Below are 23,394 nucleotides of genomic sequence, written 5' to 3'. Positions count from 1 at the left end.
GACAAGAGCTTTCATATGCTCCCATAAATGAAAGTCAAGAGGGTTGAGGTCAGGAGAGTGTGGAGGCCATGGAATTGGTCCACTTTACCAATCCATCAGTCACCAATCTGTTGTTGAGAAGTGTACGAACACTTCGACTGAAATGTACAGGAGCTCCATAGTGCATGAACCACATGTTGTGTCGTACTTGTAAAGGCACATGTTCTAGCAGCACAGGTAGAGTATCCCGTACGAAATCATGATAACGTGCTGCATTGAGCATAGGTGGAAGAACATGGGGCCCAATCAAGACATCACCAACAATGCCTGCCCAAACGTTCACAGAAAATCTGTGTTGATGACGTGATTGCACAATTGCATGCGGATTCTTGTCAGCCCACACACGTTGATTGTGAAAAGTTACAATTTGATCACGTTGAAATGAAGCCTCATCCGTAAAGAGAACATTTGCACTGAAATGAGGATTGACACATTGTTGGATGAACCATTTGCAATGGAGGCCAATCAGCTGCTGATAGTGCCTGCACACAGTGTACATGGTACGGAAACAACTGGTTCTCCCACAGCACTCTCCATACAGTGACATGGCCAATGTTACCTTGTACAGCAGCAACTTCTCTGATGCTGACATTAGGGTTATCGTCAACTACACGAAGAATTGCCTCATCCATTGCAGGTGTCCTCATCATTCTAGGTCTTCCCCAGTCGCGAGTCATAGGCTGGAATGTTCCGTGCTCCCTAAGATGCCGATCAATTGCTTTGAATGTCTTCCTGTCGGGACACCTTCGTTCTGGAAATCTGTCTCGATACAAACGTACCGTGCCACGGCTATTGCCCCGTGCTAATCCGTACATAAAATGGGCATCTGCCAACTCCGCATTTGTAAACATTGCACTGACTGCAAAACCATGTTCGTGATGAACACTAACCTGTTGATGCTACGTACTGATGTGCTTGATGCTAGTACTGTAGAGCAATGAGTCGCATGTCAACACAAGCACCGAAGTCAACATTACCTTCCTTCAATTGGGCCAACTGGCGGTGAATGGAGGAAGTACAGTACATACTGACGAAACTAAAATGAGCTCTAACATGGAAATTAAGCGTTTCCGGACACACGTCCACATAACATCTTTTCTTTATTTGTGTGTGAGGAATGTTTCCTGAAAGTTTGGCCATACCTTTTTGTAACACCCTGTATATGTGGTGCAGTGGACGGCCAAGGGAACACGTGCCGTCATCTGCCCTATGCCCATAGTAGCAGTCTCTAAACGGCCGCTTTCTCAGACACACAATATTTAATAACAATGTTATGAATCAATTTAGAATCTTTGTAATTTTGCATGCATGTAGGTAGGTTGGTTAAAATCACAGAAAATGTTTTAGCTCACTTGCATTAAAACGTTGCCTTCTAGAATTTTTAGAACAGGGCTGACAGTAGAAAACGACCGCTGATCTACAACTTAAAAAGACATTGTATTGGTTGTTATTATCATCAAGGTCCTAAAACTTATTATAACTGTATTAGTTAGTAGGTTTCATCATGGGCTCTAACCAAAACTTCCTAGCATTAATATAGCAGATACTTAATCTACTATAAATAAGGACGTTTTTGTTCCAAATTTAGTTTTCAGTAAATTACTCAAAAACTATTAGAGGTTGCTTAACAGAGTCACATAGTTATTATTTTTATGTTGAACTGAAGCACCATACAAATTTTCATATCTCTAAGTCTAATATTTAGTGCCCTCAATTTTTTTTAAAACACGGATTCTGACCAGAATATGTTTTGAATCACATTGAGACTTGCACCAGGTAATTTTGACATACATCTGCACATTATGACCAATTTCTGGCTTCCTAGCTTTATTATTTAGCGCCACTATTTTTTTTCTTAAAATGACATATTTAGGTAAAAGTAATGATCTAATCAATCTGAGACTTGACAGTTGAAACATTATTATGCTAAAGCATATTTTGAAAAAGTTTGAAAATGCATCTTTCACTTTTAATTTCATTCTTAATTATGGTGCAATACTTGGGCTATGCATAGATGTGTTATGGTGACGTTCTGCTACTAGCAGTGAACTAGGGTAAGCCCCACCACATTCGCTTGCCTCTGTATCTCTCAAATGATACAGCACTTGTTTTGTGACACTAGGTACTTGAGCATGTTTTACCTTGTAGCATGTTTTTACATTTGGAAAGCCCTTAATTTTCCAAAGTAGTTTTCCTAATTTCAGAAAATGACTGCAGATCATAAAAAGTGACTGCTAGCACTAGAAAAAGGAATAAGAAACTATATTACACTTCTGTTACAAGGTTGGCTACCAGAAAAGTCTAAAAATTGTAACAAAGTATGACACTTTGACCTACTATGTAATACTATTTGTATGTACACTAGTTAAATTTCTTCTGTTTATTCTTCTTATTCTAATTCTTCCTGAAATTTTTCTACTTATGCAGGTCATTTGCACGCAAAATCTCTTTCAGAATTCTCTTTTCCAATGTCAGTTGCCCAGGTTTTCCTCCCATTATAATAATGATGATAATAATAATAAAAATAATAATAGTAATAGTAATTTTATTGTCATTTGGTCATTACAGCAATAGCCAACGTCAGGAGTATAATACAATATAACTATTAATTCAAAGAAAACAAGGGCATGTCATTAATACCACAAAATTATATTACATTTGAAATAATCGTTTATGTCATAGAATGGGTGAGCAACTAGCCATTCATACAGTTTTTGTTTGAATGCTTTTTCAGGTAGATCTTGTACATATTGTGAAAACTTATTAAAAGATTTGTGTTCCATCAGTTCATAGCTATTAAGTGACTTTGACAGTCTGTGGTAAGGAGTATAAATGCATTTGCTCCTTCTCGTGTGTAGGAGTGTATATTTTCTCTACGTTTTGCTTCCACCAACTTCTTTTTTGTATGGAGTAAAACACAGTAAATATATAGGTTTATTACAGTCATGATTTTTTGTTCACAGAACAATGGTTTGCAGTGTGCTTTATGTGGAGAGCCAGTAATTATCCTAATGGTTTTCTTTTGTTGTATTAGGATGTCACAAACTGAACTCGAGTTCCCCCATAAAATAATACCAAATGTTAGGATGCTTTGGAACAATGCAAAATAACACATTCTAACATAATTTTGAGATACACAGTCCATAAATGGCCATGGTAAATACATCAATCTAGACAATCTACCACTTATATATTGTACATGTTGACCCCAGGATAATTTTTCATCTATACAGACCCCTAAAACCTTAACACAACTAGGATCATCTGATGGAGGCTTGTCTTAGACTAAAAACCATCTGTTGCACTTTTTTATCATTCAGTAGGAAGGCATTTGATTTAAACATCCTGCTTGAGTCACTGTCTCTGCAACACAAGCTTTGAGGCTGCTGAAATCATTACTGGTACTACAATGAATGAAAGTTGTATCATCTGCATATAGTACTGTCATGGACTCAATGAATGATGGCAGATCATTAATCATTATTAGGAACATAAAAGGTGCCAGTACAGATCCCTGTGGTACACCTATTTTAACTAATTCAATACATGACTTTTCTTTACCTACACAAACAGTTTGCTTGCAATTCTGTAGGTATGATTTTAATAGTTTACGGGTGTTACCTCAAATGCCGTAGTACCCCATTCTTTCTAGGAGTATTTTATGCTCTACACAGGCAAGAGCCTTACTTAGATTACAGAGGTAACTTGAGCAAATCCTTTATCCTCAAAAACTTGATGTATGTGTTTGACTACTGAGTCTATAGCATCAAGAGTTGACAAGTTCTTCCTAAAACCATACTGTGATTTGCTAATTATTCCTGCATTTTCAAAGTACACAGATAACTGTTGGTATTTTACACATTCAAACACTTCAGAGAGAGCTGGGACAATGGATATTGGTTTGTAACTTGAAGGTGAGTCAATATCTCCGGTTTTATATATTGGGACTACCCTAGACACTTTTAGCTCATTTCTTGCTTCCCCATGCCCTTCATCCCACACAATGTTATGTCTAGCTTTTAACTGTCCACCCATTCTGTGGATGCCTTAGACTCCATATTCCCAAGCTCTTTAGCAATCTTTAGAGCCTCACTCTGCAACATGATTCCAGACAAAGATAATTTTTTTGCCCCTGCACTTATGAACCACTTCCACACTATCTCATTAATTGCTTCATTTCCTATTTTCTTCACCTTTCCTTTCTTTTACATGTTCCCTTTTATCCATTCATCCCATACCTCATCCTTGATTCTCAAAGTTTCATAAATTTTTGTTTTCCCGCATTTTAAATGCAATATTATTTTACACACAGACAATTTGCCTTTCTCACTCTTCTCAATTACCATAATCTTTTTGTTAAATGTTAGCGACACAAACTTTTTGTTTGACATCCTATTGTCACTTAAAGCGCTACAAGTTAACTGAAACTTGCAGAAAATAATGCAGATATTGCATTTCCTTGGAATGTGTGTCCTTGCCAGATAAAACTATAGTTTAACAGAACAACACTCAAGTCTTCCACATAACAGCATTGCCAGGACTGTGCAATCTTTGTGTTCGAAGTAGCATCCTCATACACACATAAATAACTAAGGTATAGCATAATACAATAGTATTGTAGAAGCTTTTGTCCAAATTATAAAATCAATTATTAATTAAGTCTTAAAATTTGCATTTCATTTCTGCATTTGAGACATCCCTCTTTGTGCAAGTGTATTTGGGAGTCAGTACTAAAATATTTGTACAATTTGGCTAGATTCCCAAATTATAAACATTCTGCTTTGGTGAAGTTTTACTGTACTTATAATGAAACTAATAAATTTTGTTTGGATTTAGGACTTTCTGACCATTGTGCTCTGTTTTTGGAGTTAACAAAAAAATGGAACCTTACCCTAAAAAAATCTATGCCAAAATACAGTTCATCATAGATTAAACAAGTTACAACAGACTATGGAGCATAGTATTTCAAGTTCTGCAAATGTTTCTAAATTCTTAGAAAGCTTTTGACACATTTTCATGATAATTTGCCTCTTACTGAATACAATAAAAATTATCAAGTAAAGTAAAGTGAATTATTGAGAAGTAAAAACATCCAGTGTGAGAAAAAGACAGCTACTCATAGAATTAAAACACAACAAATTACTGAGTTTATTACCTATGGAAAAAAATCACAAAAATATTTTTAAGAAAATCTTGAAGGTAAAAAAAGAATTATTAGATAACAGATTTCCTTGGAAAATGTAAATAAGACAATGACATTATGGTCAGTGAACAAAGCTGAAACAGATGCTACAGTTAGTGGCCATGATATTTCTAAAATTGATGTAGAGGACAAAACTGTTTTAAATTCTGCTCAAATGTAAGAACTGTTATGTAGTTCTTTACAAATGTAACTAAATCAAACACTAATCATGCCGATAAAGTTTTCACCACTGGGTAGTTTGAAGGTGAATCTCTCACTAAACTCAGTGAAACTACAGCAAAAGATATAGAAATTGCAGCATAATTTCAACTTGACTATAGCTTTTAATAAAGGAACAAATATCCAATGAATAACTATAGAACGTGTCTTTTGGTGCACTTACAAAAAGCATGATTACAAACTATGGTATAGAATAACTTGATAATTTCAACTTTTTATCTGATACAGGGTGCAAGTGTGAAAAATTAGCTTTCAAATGAGTCTTTTCAGCATCAAAAATAATATCCAACTCTTTAAACAACAACTTTGAAATTTTACTAATGGGGACATCCTATACATACTGGATTGATGACAGTCAGTTGCTATATGTCAAACATTGAAGTGTCACTTGTAGTTACAATCAAGAAAGCACTGCATCTTTAGTAAGATGGTTAGATTTTTTAATGGAGTTCAGTATGCACCTCAACAAGTACTCAAAATTTGCTTTTATTACTGAAAAGTAGTTCATGAATGTATCTACATTTATGAGTATTAATTCTGTAAATACCATTCAACATCCCATGTAAGAACACAATAATTCTATTCCTTGAGACACAATAGGTGTACTGCACAGATGACATGAAATCACCACTTGCCAAATATTTAAGTGTTACTTGCAGCTTCACACAACCTGGGGCTACATCCCTCATATGTGTTTCTGATCTTTGACTGGAGTTTGATACACTACTCAACAAACACTCAAAATTTGTTTTTGTCATGATAAAATGGTTATGAATGAACTTTCATCTTTGAATGTAAATTCTTTTCCAAGTGTATTTGTAACCCCCATTGTCTTGCTGCACAAAATCCATTTTATGTCCAACATTTGCATTTTCTTTTATTTTCAGAACATTTAACTCTGACTCACTTTTACTGGCACAATCTGTGCTACTTCATTAACACCTGTCCAAATCATTTCAACTGGCACTGGCATCATTTTGAAAATTGTAGAACTACATAGCAGTTCTGATTTACTGTGTGAACTGTGGCTCATGCTGCGACTGCAAAATGTCACCAGCTGTGGCATCACATCAGTTGCTGTTTGAATCTAGATATACTACTGAAATTTAATAATAAAATGCATTAACAAATAAATAATTTCATCAAATCACTTTCAGGGTGATGTGATTCTCTTGTATTAAATTAATGTTAAGTATTTGGTTATCTCTATTATTAACAGCAGTTTAGTTGAACCAGAATTCTTAAAATTACTTCTGAAGTGGTAAATGAAGAAGATTGCGGGAGACATTTTGTAATACTACAGCAGTTAGCTACATTGAACATCACGCAACCTTTCTGCAGCACTGTCAGTTAAGCAAGTGGTTTTAATGTATCATTTAGTGTGATAAGTACCTGAAAACTGAATGATGGTAGTGGTTGATATTTCATCTTCTTCACGTTTTATCTTTACTGTACAAGTCCATTCTCCAAGATCCCTCATTTCCACACTCTTGATACTCAACTGACAGAGACCAGCTTCCATAATGTGAACATAGGATGATGCATTTTGAAGAGGTCCAAATACAGCTCCATCAGGTCGCTTAAATGAACAGTATTCCATAACATACATAGGTGATACCATCTGACAGCCTACTGTTATACTGTCACCAACATGTGACACAACCACTTCATTTACCGCAGTTAAAGGGATTTCTGAAACACATAAAAATTGATTATTGGTGGTAAAAATAAGAACAGGTGATATGTAATATCATGAAATATATATATATAAAAACAAAGATGATGTGACTTACTGAACGAAAGCGCTGGCAGGTCGATAGACACACAAACAAACACAAACATATACACAAAATTCTAGCTTTAGCAACAAACGGTTGCTTCGTCAGGAAAGAGGGAAGGAGAGGGAAAGACGAAAGGAAGTGGGTTTTAAGGGAGAGGGTAAGGAGTCATTCCAATCCCGGGAGCGGAAAGACTTACCTTAGGGGGAAAAAAGGACGGGTATACACTTGCACACATACACACATATCCATCCACACATATACAGACACAAGCCTTTACAAATGTCTGCTTGTGTCTGTGTATGTGCGGATGGATATGAGTGTGTGTGCTAGTGTATACCTGTCCTTTTTTTCCCCCTAAGGTAAGTCTTTCCGCTCCTGGGATTGGAATGACTCCTTACCCTCTCCCTTAAAACCCACATCCTTTCGTCTTTCCCTCTCCTTCCCTCTTTTCCCTCTTTCCTGATGAGGCAACAGTTTGTTGCGAAAGCTTGAATTTTGTGTGTATGTTTGTGTATGTTTGTGTTTGTTTGTGTGTCTATCGACCTGCCAGCGCTTTCGTTTGGTAAGTCACATCATCTTTGTTTTTAGGTATATTTTTCCCATGTGGAATGTTTCCCTCTATATATATATATATATATATATATATATATATATATATATATATATATATATAGAGAGAGAGAGAGAGAGAGAGAGAGAGAGAGAGAGAGAGAGAGAGAGAATATGCATGCATGTACACATGCACTCGAGAATCATAAGAGTGTTATGATGTGCTCAGGAGGAAGTACTTGCTGTCACTTACAGCAGACTCTTCTAATGCTGCCTCATGGGACATGGGCAACTGTGAGAGTCTGCCAGTGAGCAGACATAGCTAGTGTAGGCTACCTGCCAGTGTGACTTTTTCCACCATACTTGTACCTTGTACTGCCTTGTGCATGAAATATTTACCCATCATTATCCATGGACACTAGGATGAGCTGAGGCATACAGCCACACAGGCTTTAGCCCAGGTACCTCACTGCCCAATATCAGCCATTTGCCCACACATGTCCATCATAGCCTGCAGGCATCAGGCTGCTAACAGCCAAGCATTTGAGCAGGAACAGCCTGACCTATGGAATGACAGTGCCTGTGAAGTATGTGACCTCTAGAAGTAAGTAGACATCTGAAAGCTAGGATGACATTACCTTTATCATTTGAGTGGTGGAAGAGGAAGAAAGAAGGAGGAAAGTGACCATGTAGTGTCACACAAAAAATTATGCCATACATGTACCACACTTTAAATAACCAAATAGCAAAGAAAGATACAGTTTAATAACAAATGGTTTAGCACTGACCAACAGATCATAACAAGCAAGCTGACAGTCCAAAGACAGTACCCTCATGGTCCATGTGAGTGACAACACTGGTTATTCTCTGCCATACTTACGGGGCGTATTTGTGTAGATGTAGAAAGAGTGACAAAGTTCCATGATCTTGTATCACAGTACCATCTTTTCCAGATCTCCTGGATGACAGCATAGTGTTTATGATGCAAACATGACTAAGCTTGGAGGCATTGGCCTACAGCTCTGTTCAAACCACAATTCTGAATTTTACAAACTTGGAAAGCTACAATGCCTGCAATGTGGAGACAGCTGAAATTATATAAAACCCTGTCTTGTGTAAATGTGTAGCAATGTAGAGATCTGATAGCTTTCAGTAATCATTATTTAAGATCAATTTCTTATGGTGGAATGAGGGCTGTGTAGTACTGGAATGAGAACAAGGAAGGGGCTGGATGGGTGAGGACATTGACTAACATAGGTTGAGGCCAGGAGGGTAATGGGAATGTAGGATATATTGCAAGGAAAGTTCCCATCTGTGCAGTTTAGGAAAGCTGGTGTTGGTGGGAAGGATCCATAAGGCACAGGCTGTGAAGCAGTCACTGAAATGAAGGATGTCATGTTTGGCAGAATGCTCAGCAAAGAGGGTGGTTCACTTGTTTCTTGGCCACAGTTACTCGGTGGCCATTCATGCAGACAGACATCTTGTTGGTTGTCATGCCCACATAGAATACAGCACAGTGGTTGCAGCTTAGCTTGTAGACCACATGACTGGTTTCACAGGTAACTCTACATTTGATGGAGTAAGGGATCATAAGCACTGGACTAGAGTAGGTGATGCTGGGAGGATGTATGGGACAGGTCTTGCATCTAGGTCTATTACAGGGGTTTGAGCCATGAGGTAAGGGGTTGGGAGCAGGTGCTATGTAGGGGTGGACGAGTATATTGTGTAGGTTTGGTGTACAATGGAATACCACTGTGGGAGGGGTGGGAAGTATAGTGGGCAGAACATTTCTCATTTCAGGGCATGACGAGAGGTAGTCGAAACACTCCCAGAGAATGTAATGCAGTTGCTCCTGTCCCGGGTGGTATTCCTCAGCAGCACTTCCCTCTCTGCCTCCCCTACCCTACTATCCCTCCCCATCCCCGCCCCTGCCTCCTCCTTACCCCCGCCCAATAACCACTCCCATCATGCGCTGGTGCTGCTGCTTGCAGTGTGGCTTCAGTTGCCTGAGACTGCAGTCATGTGTGTTGGAGTTGCATTTGTGTGTGTGTGTGTGTGTGTGTGTGTGTGTGTGTGTGTGTGTGTGTGTGTGTGTGTGAGATCATCTTTTTTTTACAAAGGTCTTACTGGCCAAAAGCTTTATTTGTGACAGTCTTTTTGTTATGCCTATCTGTGACTCAGCATCTTTTTTTTTTACAAAGGTCTTACTGGCCAAAAGCTTTATTTGTGACAGTCCTTTTGTTATGCCTATCTGCGACTCAGCATCTCCACTATATGGTGAGTGACAACTTTCCTTTTCATATTATTGTTACATTCCATCCTGGGTTTTCCATTGTTTAAAAACAAAACTGTTGTACCTACTGCTTGTGTGTTTATAAACACTAATCTGTAAACCTACAAGACTAATTTTCATGGAATTATCACAGAGACTTGAACATATCTTGTAGCAACACATAGGTTTAATTTCATCAAAATCAAAGAAGGGGAAAAAAGATATCATAATTTAAAGTTTTACCTGAAATTGTCTGCTCATCTTAGTAGTTTGGATTTTTAATCATCACAGCACTGTACACCAAAAAGCTAATGGATGGTATTGTTAGTCTTACAATACACCAAAGAATCAAAAGATGGGGTTGTTAGTTTTTTTAACTCAGTGATAGATATATTTTCATGTTAGTGACAGAATTTAGTGCCAAAATCTTATCTTTAAAAATACAGACTAATATTGAATTTCCATTGCTAGAATATAAGGATTTACTGCTTTTGCTTCATTTATTAAAAACTTAGCAATATTGCTTTGCTTATTTCAGTGGACTTTATTTATATTCTACGCTATGAAAAACGAATTTATTAAGTTTGCTTTGTGATTTGAATGCCTACTCACTACTGATTGTGTTTTGTTTACGAATAAAAATGTCTAGAAAAAGGTTTGAGTCTTTGTCTGTACACCAGAATGAATAAAAGACTGAGGACTACATGGTTTTCTGAATCCAATGCGGATCATGAGGCAAGAAATGGTGCAAGTTGAGAACACTAACCTTTAACTCACTCTTTGCAAACTCCTCCTGAAAGAGAGGTGTGATCTTACTCTGATCAAAAGCATCATGCATTATCTCACTCCTGCATTTGCAGAGGCTTAAAGTTACTTCTCTTCAAAGTGACATCATAGAATCATAAATTTTAATGGGAAGTGGCACGGGCAAGTGAGTTTTTATACATTGAATCCTGCTTATTCATTAACAATTTACTATTTTTCATTAAATGTCCACAGTTCCTGGTGAGTTTATGTTATGGCATGACCTGTATGCTGTGGGTATGGACCCTAGTGTCAGTTGCCTTTTGTATGACCAGCTCTATGTCTCTCTCTCTCTCTCTCTTTCTCTCTCTCTCTCTCTCAAATTCAGAAGCAAACTAACTCTTCACACATGTCCCCAATCATACTGCTTCAGTCTCTGTAGACAAAGAAGCTTTATGAGTCAAAAGTAAATACCAAGCATACAAAGTCTTGGGCACAGTTATATATGAATACCCAGGTAACACAAGCTTTCTCAGATAATGTGAAAATAAAAATGTACAGTTTCTGAGTAAGAACAAGAACCAATTAAGTTTCTATGGGTATGGCAAACCGATATGAGTGTGACAATGGTAAATAGTTTGAGGACATCATAAGTTTATTCTTAATTAAACACTCAGCTACAGCAGAAATTAAATAAATATTGAAAAACAACTTTTCCCTCATAACTTGTAACACAGGGCTGGGAAGAAGACAATGATTTAGTGCCTCCTCAAACATAATGAGGCCATTAGAGACAGACACAAGTGAAAACTGGGGAAGAATAAGGATTGAAATCAGCTATCCTTTGAGAGAAATGATCCTGAAATATGCTGTACACAATTGTGCAAATCAAGGAAAATTTAAAAATGCATGGTTGCATATGGATTTTATCTCTGATCCTCTTGAATGCAACTCCCATGTCTTAATCACCACATCACATACTCAGTCACAGTTCTTATGGCTGGATAATAATCCCCCAATGGTATTGGTGATTAAACAACAACATACAATGGTAATGCTAAAAAGTATGTTTTCCATCATAGTTCAGGAGCTATGAAAAACCTTATAACCATAAATACATAAATTACCATAATAATTCCATAAATCTCATTAAAAGTTATTGTACATCATCAGCTATTATTAAGTGATGTACAGGGTAATATTTTGTGTATTCAGTATAATGATATCAATGGGGTCAGCATGTTTAGTTTATGGTTTAGTTGTGTGAGTATTGATTTAATTTTGTGCTGCAGTGTCAGTATGATGATTCTGTAATTTTCAAGTCATATATTGACATCCTTCCACATGAACCACAGACATTGCCAAGTTGGGGTAGCTTGTATGCCTCAGCAATGATAGCTGAAGCATAGGTGCAACCACAATGGAGGGGTATATGGGGGGAAGCAAGGCAAACATGTGATTCCTGAAGAGGGGCAACAGCCTTTTCAGTAGCTGCAGTGGCAACAGTCTGGCTGATTGACTGATCTGGTCCTGTAACATAAGTCAACATCGCCTTGCTGTGCTGGTACTGTGAAAGGCAGAAAGCAAAGGAAAATTACAGCTTTACTTTTTCCAAGAGCATGCAGCTCTACTGTTTGATTAGTTGATGATGACATCTTGCGTAAAATATTTTGGACATAAAATAATTTCCCATTCAGACCCCCATGCAAGGAACACTCAGGATGACATCTTTAATAAAAAAAATAACAAAAACAATACTAGAATTCTACCAATTGTAGTGTGGAATATTAGATCCTTTGGTTTGGTAATTAGGTTAAAAAATCTGAAAAGGGAAGTGGATAAATTGAGGTTAAATATAGTGGGGATTGGTGAAGTTCAGTGGCAGGATGAACAGGACTTCTGCTCAGGTGAGTACATGGTCATAAATACAAAACCAAATAGTGGTAGTGCTGGAGTAAGTCTAACAATCAATAAGAAAATAGGAATTTGGGTAAATTACTATGAGGGCATGGTGAATGAATTATCATCCATACGTCAGACACAACACAAACACCCATCACACTAGTAAAAGTTTATACAACAACTGGCTCCACAGATGATGAACTGATTGAAAGAATATGAGCCCTATTATTGCCAATTTGTTTATAGAAGTTTTTGAGAATGTGCCTTAGAGTCAGCAGCTTTGAAACCTGCATTTTTTTCAGATATGTAGACAACACTTTTGTTCTTTGGCCTTGCATTAGAGAAAAATTGAATGTCTTTTTAGAACACCTGAATTCAATCCATTTAAATATTTATTTCATAAGGGACAGGCCAATTATAGGAAGCCTACTCACACTGCAGGCTCATAGTTGTCACCATCTGGCTCAGTATGAAAGGGTACTTCATCCCTTGGTTCACAGCATCCATATATCCATATCATCTTGGACCTTGAGAAGTTTCATCAGAATGGTTATTGTGAAAGGCAGATCACACATGCATTGCACTTTTGACCAACTGTGCACCTGATGACTGGTGATGAAATCAAGGTGGCAACAATGTCTATGGTCTTTTTGACCTATGCAGAGAGAATTTTGAACACGAGTGGTCACATTTTGTGAAAATATGATGTGAAGTGTATTTTTTGACCACCATATAAGATCATGGTCCTTTTAAGTTCCGTAAAGGACAATCTCGGTTTGCCTAAGGCAGATGTCTAATGTATTTCTTGCAGTTGTGGCATGTCATATATTGGTTAGACTATCAGGACTGTGGAGAACTGGTCTACTGAGAATACGCAGCATACATGCTTACAACAGCCAAGCAAATTCACCATTACAGAACATTACCTTGGCACCAGTCATCTTATGGAATATAACAACACAGAGATTTTGGCATACACTTCCAGCTATTGGGGTACTGTTCTTAAAGAAGCTGTAGAAAATAAATTAGCAAGTAACTTTATCAATAGAGATGGTGGTTTTTGTATGGAACCACGCTCTCTTACTTGTCAAAAAATAGAGGAACAGAGTTTATGCTGCCTCACTCATTGATTATTAATTTCACTGTCAGTAACTTCTGATTTACAGAGAGAGAGAGAGAGCGAGAGAGAGAGAAAGAGAGAGAGAGAGTTATCTTTCCAGAGCTTCTCTGAAAACTGAGGTTTTAAATAATTTCCTTGCACAGCATTTTCTTGCTGCAAATTTTGCCTTAGTAACAGCTGGGTGTTCTCCTGTTGAAATATCAGTGGTTGCCAGAAATATCGCATGGCTGCATTTCCGTATGTTATTTGAAGATTGAAAGAATGTATGATGAAATAAAACAAATTATTCAGGTATTTAAGGGACAGGAAAATTTAATTGTGATAGGTGACTGGAATTCAGTAGTAGGAAGAGGAGCAGAAGGAAAAGTAGTTGGAGTAGATGGGCAGGGGGGAAAGGCATAAAAGAGGAAGCCTCCTGGAAGAATTTTGCACAGAGCGTCTTCACTAACACATGTTTTAAGAGTCATGAAATAAGTTTGTGTGCATGGAAAAAAGGCCTTGAGACAATGGAAGGTTTCAGGTTCAGAGATTTTGGTATCCGATTTTAAACCATAAGACTAAGACATCTCTGGGGCAGATGTGAACTCTGGCCAGAATCTATTGATTATGAGCTGTAGATTAGTTCACTGCAGTTTGCTTTAGTTTTTGTCCATTGATCATATTTGATGATGATTTTAGACATGTCACATTGCCAGTTTTGTATGGAATAAACAAATATGTTAGAAATTTGTCATTGATAAAAAATAATGTTGACAGGTAATCAAAAGTGACCAGGTACTATAGGCACAGTATAGAAACACAAAAACTATTTTTAGTAATAACCAGTGCTTATAAATACCAATAGCCTGCATTAATTTACACAACAGTCTTGCAGACATAAAGAAAGTCTACAAAGTTGAATGTTCTCACCTTACTGCCAAAATTGTAATACATGTATAAAAACTGGGGACCAAATTTTTAGATCATATATGTTAGACACACTGTAGAAAATATTTAGACAGTTACACATAGTGAAAACTCATATTTGCACCAATACACAGGATCAGGAACACAAGTTTCCACTTTGTATGTCATCTTCTATATTTTCAGCACTACACTTTGTCTTTCTTTTTCCTTATTTCAGAATACTTATTTTCCACAAGAAAAAGCAAATGTTTTATCCTAGTCCCTGCAAGTACTGCTTCACCAAATACCTACATCCAGAGATGAGATGTTCAATCGGCTTTTTTTTTTAAGGTGCTCATTTCCTTTGTGCTCTTTACACTAAGTAGCAGTCTGTTGTAGAATAAGCTACCAGCATATGTTGGGCCCCTGTCTGTATTTGCAATTTGTTGCCCCGGATATGGTAATTTTCTCTAGTTCTTGGTGCTGGTCATAAAAATCTCTATTTGGAGGTGCTGTAAAATTTGCTATTAAAAGAAATATTTTCTCATATATGTAGAAACTTGCTGGAGTTAATATTTTAAATTCTTTGAATTAGTTTTTGCAGGATTCCTTGTTAGTTTTGCTATGCATCTGATGGCTTTCTTTTGAAGTTTTAAAATTCCCTGAATGTGTACTTCTGTTGCTCCTCCCATCACTGGAATACACATGGTAAGATAAGTCCATACCTAGTACATTTCTGTGTCCACCACATACACATATTTTTTCATTAAGAATGCATCTGTACCAATATTTATCAATGTGGCTTTCTTAAGAAAAAAATTTGTCCATCTCTATTCCCAGAAACCTACTACCATCCACTTGTTCTTAGTCTGCACCCACAGTGCTCAGAACAAGAACCTCTGAGCTGTTAGTTCTGTTTGTTTCAAATTGTGTACACATTGGTTTCTTCCTGTTGATCAATAAATTATTTTCTCTAAAATATTATTCTGCCATTTGCATGTTGTCAATAGCTGTCTTTTTCAAATCCTTTACTGAGTCACTATTGACCAGTTAATCTGGCTTATTCACATAGATAATAACTGTTTCATTTAGTGGAGTGGGCATATCTGTTACACATGGTACAAGATATAGAGCAGAGGTTAAAGTATTGAACCATGAGCTAGTCCATTTTGCATCTGCAAGAAATCAGAGTAGACATTTTTCTCTGTATTTTCGGTTTTATGTTTTATTTCAACCCATTCTTGCCTGTTTTCAACAAAGGTTTTTATAATATCCACAGCTTTTCCTCTTATGCCATAGCAGTCCAGTTTCTCTAGATGAATTCTGTAACTAGAGATAGGAAAATGTAGCTTATATTGTTGTAAAAGTTCACATCTGTTTTTTGTTCTAAAATGATTAGATGCCAACAATTTAAAGGATTGTCATGCTATATGATTGTAAACAAACAAGCCTTAGTGCTTTGCAATTTACTGTTAAAAAAAACTTCCTAGCACTTAAATCTATATTTGGTGTTAACAAATCTCTCTTCTTCAAATTTCTTTTCTTCCCATTGCCAGTCAATAATTAATATCCTTTTTACTTTGGCCATCATCAGTTCTTTTTCCACCCAAATAACATAACTCATCTACTACTGTGAGTGTCTTCTTTCCTAACCTAATTCTCTCTGCATTGCCTGATTTAATTTGACTACATTCCATTGTTCTTGCTTTTGTTTACTTATATTCATCTTATACCCTCCTTTCAAAATAATATCCATTTCATTCAACTGTTCTTCCAAGTCGTTTGCTGTCTCTGACAGAATTACAATGTTCTTGGCCAATCTAAAAGTTTTTATTTCTTCTCCCTGAAATTTAATTTTGACAGTCTGACAGCCATGGACCAAGGGAATCAGGTAACTGCAGAATCTCTTGACTTACAAAAAGCATATGACTCAGTACTTCACAGAATATTGACAAAATTTCTACATCAACATCTACACACATACTCTGCAAGAGTACTCTTTACTAGTCATTTCCTTTCCTGTTCCACTTGCAGACAGAGCGAGGGAAAAATGGCTATCTACATGGCCCCATATGAGCCCTAATTTCTTATATCTTATCTTCATGGTCATTATGCAAAATGTATAGTGGTGGCAGTAGAATCATTCTGTAGCCAGCCAGAAATGCTGGTTCCCTAAATTTTCTCAATAATATTCCTTGAAAAGAGTGTCTCCTTCCCTCCAGGGATTCCCATTTAAGTTCCTGAAGCATCTCTATAATTCTTATATGTTGTTCAAACCTACTGGTAAGAAATCTAGCATCCCACCTCTGAATTGCTTCAATGTCTTTCAAACTAATCTGGTGTGGCTCCCAAACACTCAAGCAATACTTAAGAACAGGTCACACTAGTGTCCTATACATCGTCTCCTCTACAGATGAACCATACTTTCCTAAAATCCTCTCACTTAACCAAAGTCAGTCATTTGCCTTCACTACTACAGTTCTTACATGCTCATTCCATTTCATATCTCTCTGCAGTGTTGCCCCTAGATATTTAAATCATGTGACTGTGTCAAGCAACACAGTACTATCACTGTAGTTGAACATTATTTGTTTGTTTTTCCTACTAAACTATATTAACTTACATTTTTCTGCATGTAGAGGTCTCTGCAATTCATCATACAAACTAGAAGTTTTGTCTAAGCCATTTTGTATTGTCCTACAGTCACTCAATGATGGCACCTGCCCATACACCATTAGCTAACAGCCACATATTTCTGCCCACCCTATCCAACAGGTCATTTATGTATACAGAAAACAACAGTCTTAGCACACTTGCCTGGGGCACTGCTGACGACACCCTTGTGTCTGACAAACTTTCACTGTTGAGGACAATGTACCGAGTTCTATTAGCTAAGAAGTCTTCAAGTCACTCGCATATCTGGGGACTTGTTCTGTATGTTCATTAACAGTGTGTAGTGAGGCATTGTGTCAAATTCTTTTTGCAAATCTATGAATATGCTTGTTACCCTTCAACCATGGCTCACATAATACTGCAGGAGAAAAGAGCAAGCTGAATTTCTCACAAGCAATGCTTTCTAGAACCATGCTGATTCATAGACAGAAGCTTTTCTGTCTCAAGGAAATTTGTTATACTCAGACTGAGAATATGTTCAAGAATACTGCAGCAAACTGATGTAAAGGCTACTGGTCCATAATTTTGCTGGTTCATTCTTTTACCCTTTTTATACAAAATACTGGAGTCACCAGACTTCTTTCCAATCATTTGGAACTTTGTGCTGGGCAAGAGATTTGTGATAAATACAAGCTAATTAAGAGGTCAATGCTGTAGAGTATGCTTTGTAAAATCAAATTGGGATTCCAACCATTTTGGTGACTAGATTGCTGATTTCTTGAGAGTGGTGATGCAGCATGTTATCTTACAAGAAGAATCAACTCCATTTATAAAGTTAATTCAAGCAAGAATTTATGTAGCTTTACACAAACCACTATCAGCTGTTTACATGCTCACAGAGTCAAAATTGTGTACTAAAATCATCAGAGTTATATTGATATCTATTACATATACCACCCAGCTCCCAAAGGGGTAGGGGTGGGGGTAAAATGGTTGGTATTGCCTGACATCTCAGATTCCCTGTGTGACCAGTGTGTTGTTTGGGTAGTATCAGAATGTATGTGAACAGGTATTCATGCACAAGCATGCACTGAGCAGAGAGTAGGGGCAAAGAGGATGGATAGTGACAGGGGGACAGAAAAAGAGGGGAGGGGGAGATGGACAGGTAGAAGTGGGAAGAGGAGGTGGACAGAGAGGAGAAGGGGAGATAGACAGAGAGAGGGTGATGAGTCAATGGACAGAAAGATGTGGGAGGAGGAGGTGGTGGAGGTGGATAGAGATGGAGGAGGAGGAGGAGGATATGCATGGAGAGAGTGGGAGGAGGAAGAGGAGATGGATAGTTGGAAGAGGAGAACAAGGAAATGCACAGAGAGAGTGGGGGGGGGGGGCAAGAGGACATGGACAGACAGATGGGGAAGGATGAGGAGATGGACAGACAGATGGGGAAGGATGAGGAGATGGGCAGAAAGAGGGAGGGACGAGGAGGAGATGGAGAAAGAGAGGGGGAGTGTGTGGAAAGGAGTGAGATTGGGGCGGGCGGGGGGGGGGGGGGAGAGAAATAGACAGAGAAACAGGGAGGTGGTGGAATGGACAGAGAGAGAGAGAGAGAGAGAGAGAGAGAAGAGAGAAGAGAGAAGAGAGAGAGAGAGAGAGAGAGAGGGAGAAGGGAGAACAGACAGAGAGGGGGGAGCAGGAGGAATGGGCACAGAAAGGAGAGGAGGAGATGTGTACAACGCATATGTCTCACATGCAAGGATGAAGACACAGATAAAAGACTAGTAGTCTGATAAAATGAAGAATGAATGGCTAAAGGGTTTTCTTTTACTTTGGTTTTGAATATCTGGGGTTCTATAATTTCAGGTATGATATCAATTGGTAAAGTGTTAGAGCCTTTTGCACCAGCTTACAAAAATCCATTGTGAACTTTACAAAGGGATCATAATCTGGTTCTAACGAATATCAGAGTTTATTTTAAATTCACTCTTGTTATTAACTCTCATTATTAACAATAAGTGTAAGAATCTCTATGTCCCCTAAGAGGGTTCTGCAAGATGGTTGTTTATTGACATTGTGCAATATTCTTATCACATACTTCTGTAGCTGCAAAGCCATATTGACTCAAAGTGTTCAAGTATGTTGCCAGTCTTGTTTCCAGGTCAACACAATGGAAAAGATTTCTAAACACAAAGCAGACAGAATTGAACCTTTTGGTTAACCTATACACATGCTGATGTCACCTCAGTCTATTACTCATCCGGGTGTCCAGAAACTTCACATGTGGAGCCTCGTCCAGTGTATGCCAATTGAGCTGTGCTTGTAACTTCTGTAATGTATTTTTATTTCTTTGGAATTGCATAATATGAGTCTCTGTAGGATCAAGTTTGAACTGTCACCACCTGTGAACCAGTTATGACATGGTTCCATTAATATCTTGGCTGTATCAGGTATGGATGTGTTTGGATCTTTTATCAATATACTTGCGTCATCAGCAAACATTAGAGTTTTTAAGGAGTCTTCCACTGCACCAGGTAAATCACTACTGTAGATCTAGAACAGGAAAAGTCCAAGCTTAGAATCTTGAGGGATGCCATGTTTAATGTTTCTCCACTATGAATTTAGTCTTCATTCTATTTTGTATCCTTAAATAATGTGATCCCCTGTTTCCCATGTGAACACAAGACTTCAACCATGCAAGAGAAAGGTGTTTAATACCATACCATTTGAGTTCCCCAAGAAGAATTTTGTAACTGACACATTCAAAACCTTTGGCAAGTCATTGAAAATACCATCAGGATAACTGTTCTTCTTTAGTTCTATCATCACTGAGTTCATGAGATCATGTATAGCTCTCCTAATAGACAAGCCTTTGTGGAAGCCAAACTGAGCTGTTGTGAGCTACATTCTCAAGAAATTTAGAGAAGTTGGGAAGGATGGAGATGAGTCAATAATAAGGGAACACTTGCTTATCTCCATTTTTATAAATAGGTGATACTATTACATGTTACAGTCTTTCCCAAAATACGTATTGACTTATTGACTGATTACAAAGGTAACTGGAGGGGATATTATTGAGTACGATTTTAGTACTCTGGTTGAAATATCATCATAGCCAAAAGAGTTACTGCTTCTTACTGGTGTAATAAATGTTATAATCTCCCTAACACAAGATATGACAAAACTGATGACTGATGGTAGACTATGCAATGCCACTCTAAGTAAAGCTAACAGATCTGCCTTTGATGGACTGCTTTTTGCACTTTGCTCCCAGCTGCTGTTAGAAGAATTCATTTGAATTTAACATTGGCTGCCTCAGGATACTGTTATAAGGGACTTTAATGTTATCTGTCTTGTCAAATTTATTCATTTCATTCAGAATAATGCTCCAAATTGTTCTTGCCTCTCTTACAGCACTAATTTTCAAAACTGTCATCTGTAACCCGAGGCCAGGTGAGTCAGAAAGCTGCCCAACACATTCTGCTGTCAGAACTGGAAAAGTGCTAAGCTGACACAGCAAAAGTCTCCACTCACCAATGAACTGAACTCGCTTACCACACATCAAGCCCTGCCACCTAATGCCAGGCCTCGAATCTTATCAACGAAGCAAGGTGTGAGGACCAGGTTGTCACAGTGGTGACCTGGATGATGCCATGCCTGCATCAGGTCCTGTGTTGCTTCTGGCCTACATGACCAAAAATGACATCCTGTCGTAACAGAGCTGGGTCAAGTGTGCATAAATACCACCCACTCCACCCTTGCAGTATCTGTTGTCAACAACAGCCCACACTGAGAAATAATCCGCACCGACTGTTGATCCAAGGTGGGTCGTACATGCTCAGCTACTAGACACTGTCTCCACCAGCCACAGATCAGTGGTTCACACCTCGCCCTGATGCTTCTAGGAGCTGAACTGGTGCCTTCCAGCTGGGAGCCCTGGCTGGCTACCATAAACCAACTTCAGGGCACCTTCCAGGGATCCTTGGTTCACAGTCCATACTTGGGTGCCATCCATACCTGACTTGCTGCAAAACCCCCTCTTGCCTTATGTGCAGGCACTCTGCTGCTGCAGACCTGTATCTGAGGGGCTGCTAATGCTGTATCCTACATCAGCACCCCAAGTTTTGTGGTGCAGTGTGCCTCTTCTCTACACTGCCACTTAGCATGCCAGTGATAGGCTGACAGTGCTGCATCAGCATCTGACATGGTACCACAGGAGACATGTTTATGACATAAAGCCTTGCCATCACGTCCTGCTGAGTGGGGCTGCCACATTTTTTTTCTTGCAATTGACATTGCCACTAGGGCCAACACGACCACTGGGGTGCCAATCACATCATCTGCATGAATTCTACTAAATAAATCTGTTGTTATTCTCATTGCCATTACAATTCCATGATGGCTGAGGAGCTGGTTCACTGTGATCACTGCCGAGATAGCCTTCCTGCAACATCATCCTATAAATTTATGGATTCAGTAATGCTTGGACCATCCTGACTCCACAGCATACCATTGTTGGAATTCTTATTTTTATGTGCATAGTAAACGGCTTTTGCTGTCTTAGTGAAATGATGACTAACTTTGCAATAGTTGTAGCAGTGAATTTTTTACTCTTGATTAGAGTTATGTTAGTCTTTCTCTCTTCGTGACACAAGATATTTTCATTCCTGATGTGGGCCATCCCTTCTCTCAGCTTCCACTGCATCTGTCCCTGGCACATTGTAAAAGAGAGTTGTATTCATAAGGTGGAAGAAATTTTTTAGGAAAGAATTGAAATTCTCATCTACTACATGTCCCTGGTAAGTTTTTCCCTTTTTGGATCTTGTAAAGTCACTTTGAAATGTTTAACTGGGTCATCTTTTACAAATCCCTGAAATTTTTTCTCCCTTTAATGTTGCAGTGTACTTGTGACTAAAGAAAGTTATTTCCCCTTATTGAAAATGTGTAATACAGTTCTTTGCTTGGGCTTGATATTAACAGTAAATTGACAACCCCAGATATTCAAAACCAAAATAAGAGAATCCTTCTTGTGCACAACCACAATTTATCAAAATATTTAGATGTAAATGCTACCTGTAATGTTTTATTAAACATTCTCATCTTTGCCAGTACAAAGACCTTTCAAAATGTCCATGTAAAGTTACATAAATGCTTTTTTGAAATTTTGTATAAAAACAGCAGCCAATGGCCTTGCAGCAGTGGTAACACTGGTTCCCGTCAGATCACCGAAGTTAAGCGCTGACGGGCTGGGTTAGCACTTGGATGGGTGACATCCAGTCTGCCGAGTGCTGTTGGCAAGCAGAGTGCACTCAGCCCTTGTGAGGCAAATTGAGGAACTGCTTGATTGAGAAGTAGCAGCTCAGGTCTCAGAAACTGCCATACGGCCAGGAGAACGGTATGCTGACTGCATGCCCCTCCAGATCCGCACCCAGTGACGCCTGTGGGCTGAGAATGACACGGCAGCCAGTCGGTACTGTTGGGCCTTCATGGCCTGTTCGAGAGGAGTTTAGTTTTTAGTATAAGAGGGGCATAGAGTCATAGAGTCAGTACACAGCTATCCTGGGCTTTGGCGACTCTCGTGACCTTGGAGCTGCTACTTCTCAATCAATTAGCTCCTCAGTTGGCATCACAAGACTGAGTCATCTCATTGCATTCCTCCCATCAATGAAAAATCCCTAGCTGTATCAGTAATTGAACCTCCGCACAGCAGTTAGCCATGCTCACCAGTCAGCTATGGAGGCTGACAACTTTTTTCAACATAGCTATTTTTCTCCCGGTATACATGTATAAAATAATCTATAAGTAATTCTCATAATTATCAGTGTGAAAAGATTAGTACCAAGCAGAATCTGTTGTTAGTTTACAGGATGTCCATAAAAGAAAATTCCAGTTGGAGTGGTATATTATAACAGTTTAATTTAGACTATTTACCACAAATCATACATCAAATTGTAGGTAAACTAACCTTGTTTTTCTTATAAATGTTCAATGTGTGCACCTTTAGTTTTACAGCACACTTCCAACCTAAAATCCAATTATAATTTAATAATTTCCGTAGCTAGCCAGCTAAATG

At 38.2% G+C, this 23,394-nt stretch overlaps 1 protein-coding gene across 1 annotated transcript in view; it reads right to left on the bottom strand.

Annotated features, from left to right (window-relative positions):
- The window catches only part of LOC126473337 (uncharacterized), a 179,669-nt gene that overhangs the window by 22,696 nt on the left and 133,579 nt on the right, over nt 1–23,394 (bottom strand). Inside the window, exon 8 of the mRNA XM_050100330.1 lies at nt 6,854–7,153. Coding sequence (XP_049956287.1) covers nt 6,854–7,153 — 300 coding nt within the window. The remainder of the gene's footprint in view (nt 1–6,853; nt 7,154–23,394) is intronic.

This window comes from Schistocerca serialis, chromosome 4 (assembly GCF_023864345.2).
Source record: "Schistocerca serialis cubense isolate TAMUIC-IGC-003099 chromosome 4, iqSchSeri2.2, whole genome shotgun sequence".
In the NCBI taxonomy this organism is placed as follows: Eukaryota; Metazoa; Arthropoda; class Insecta; order Orthoptera; family Acrididae; genus Schistocerca; species Schistocerca serialis.
Note: the sequence above shows the minus strand (reverse complement) of the source record. Positions and strands in the feature narration are given on the sequence as shown.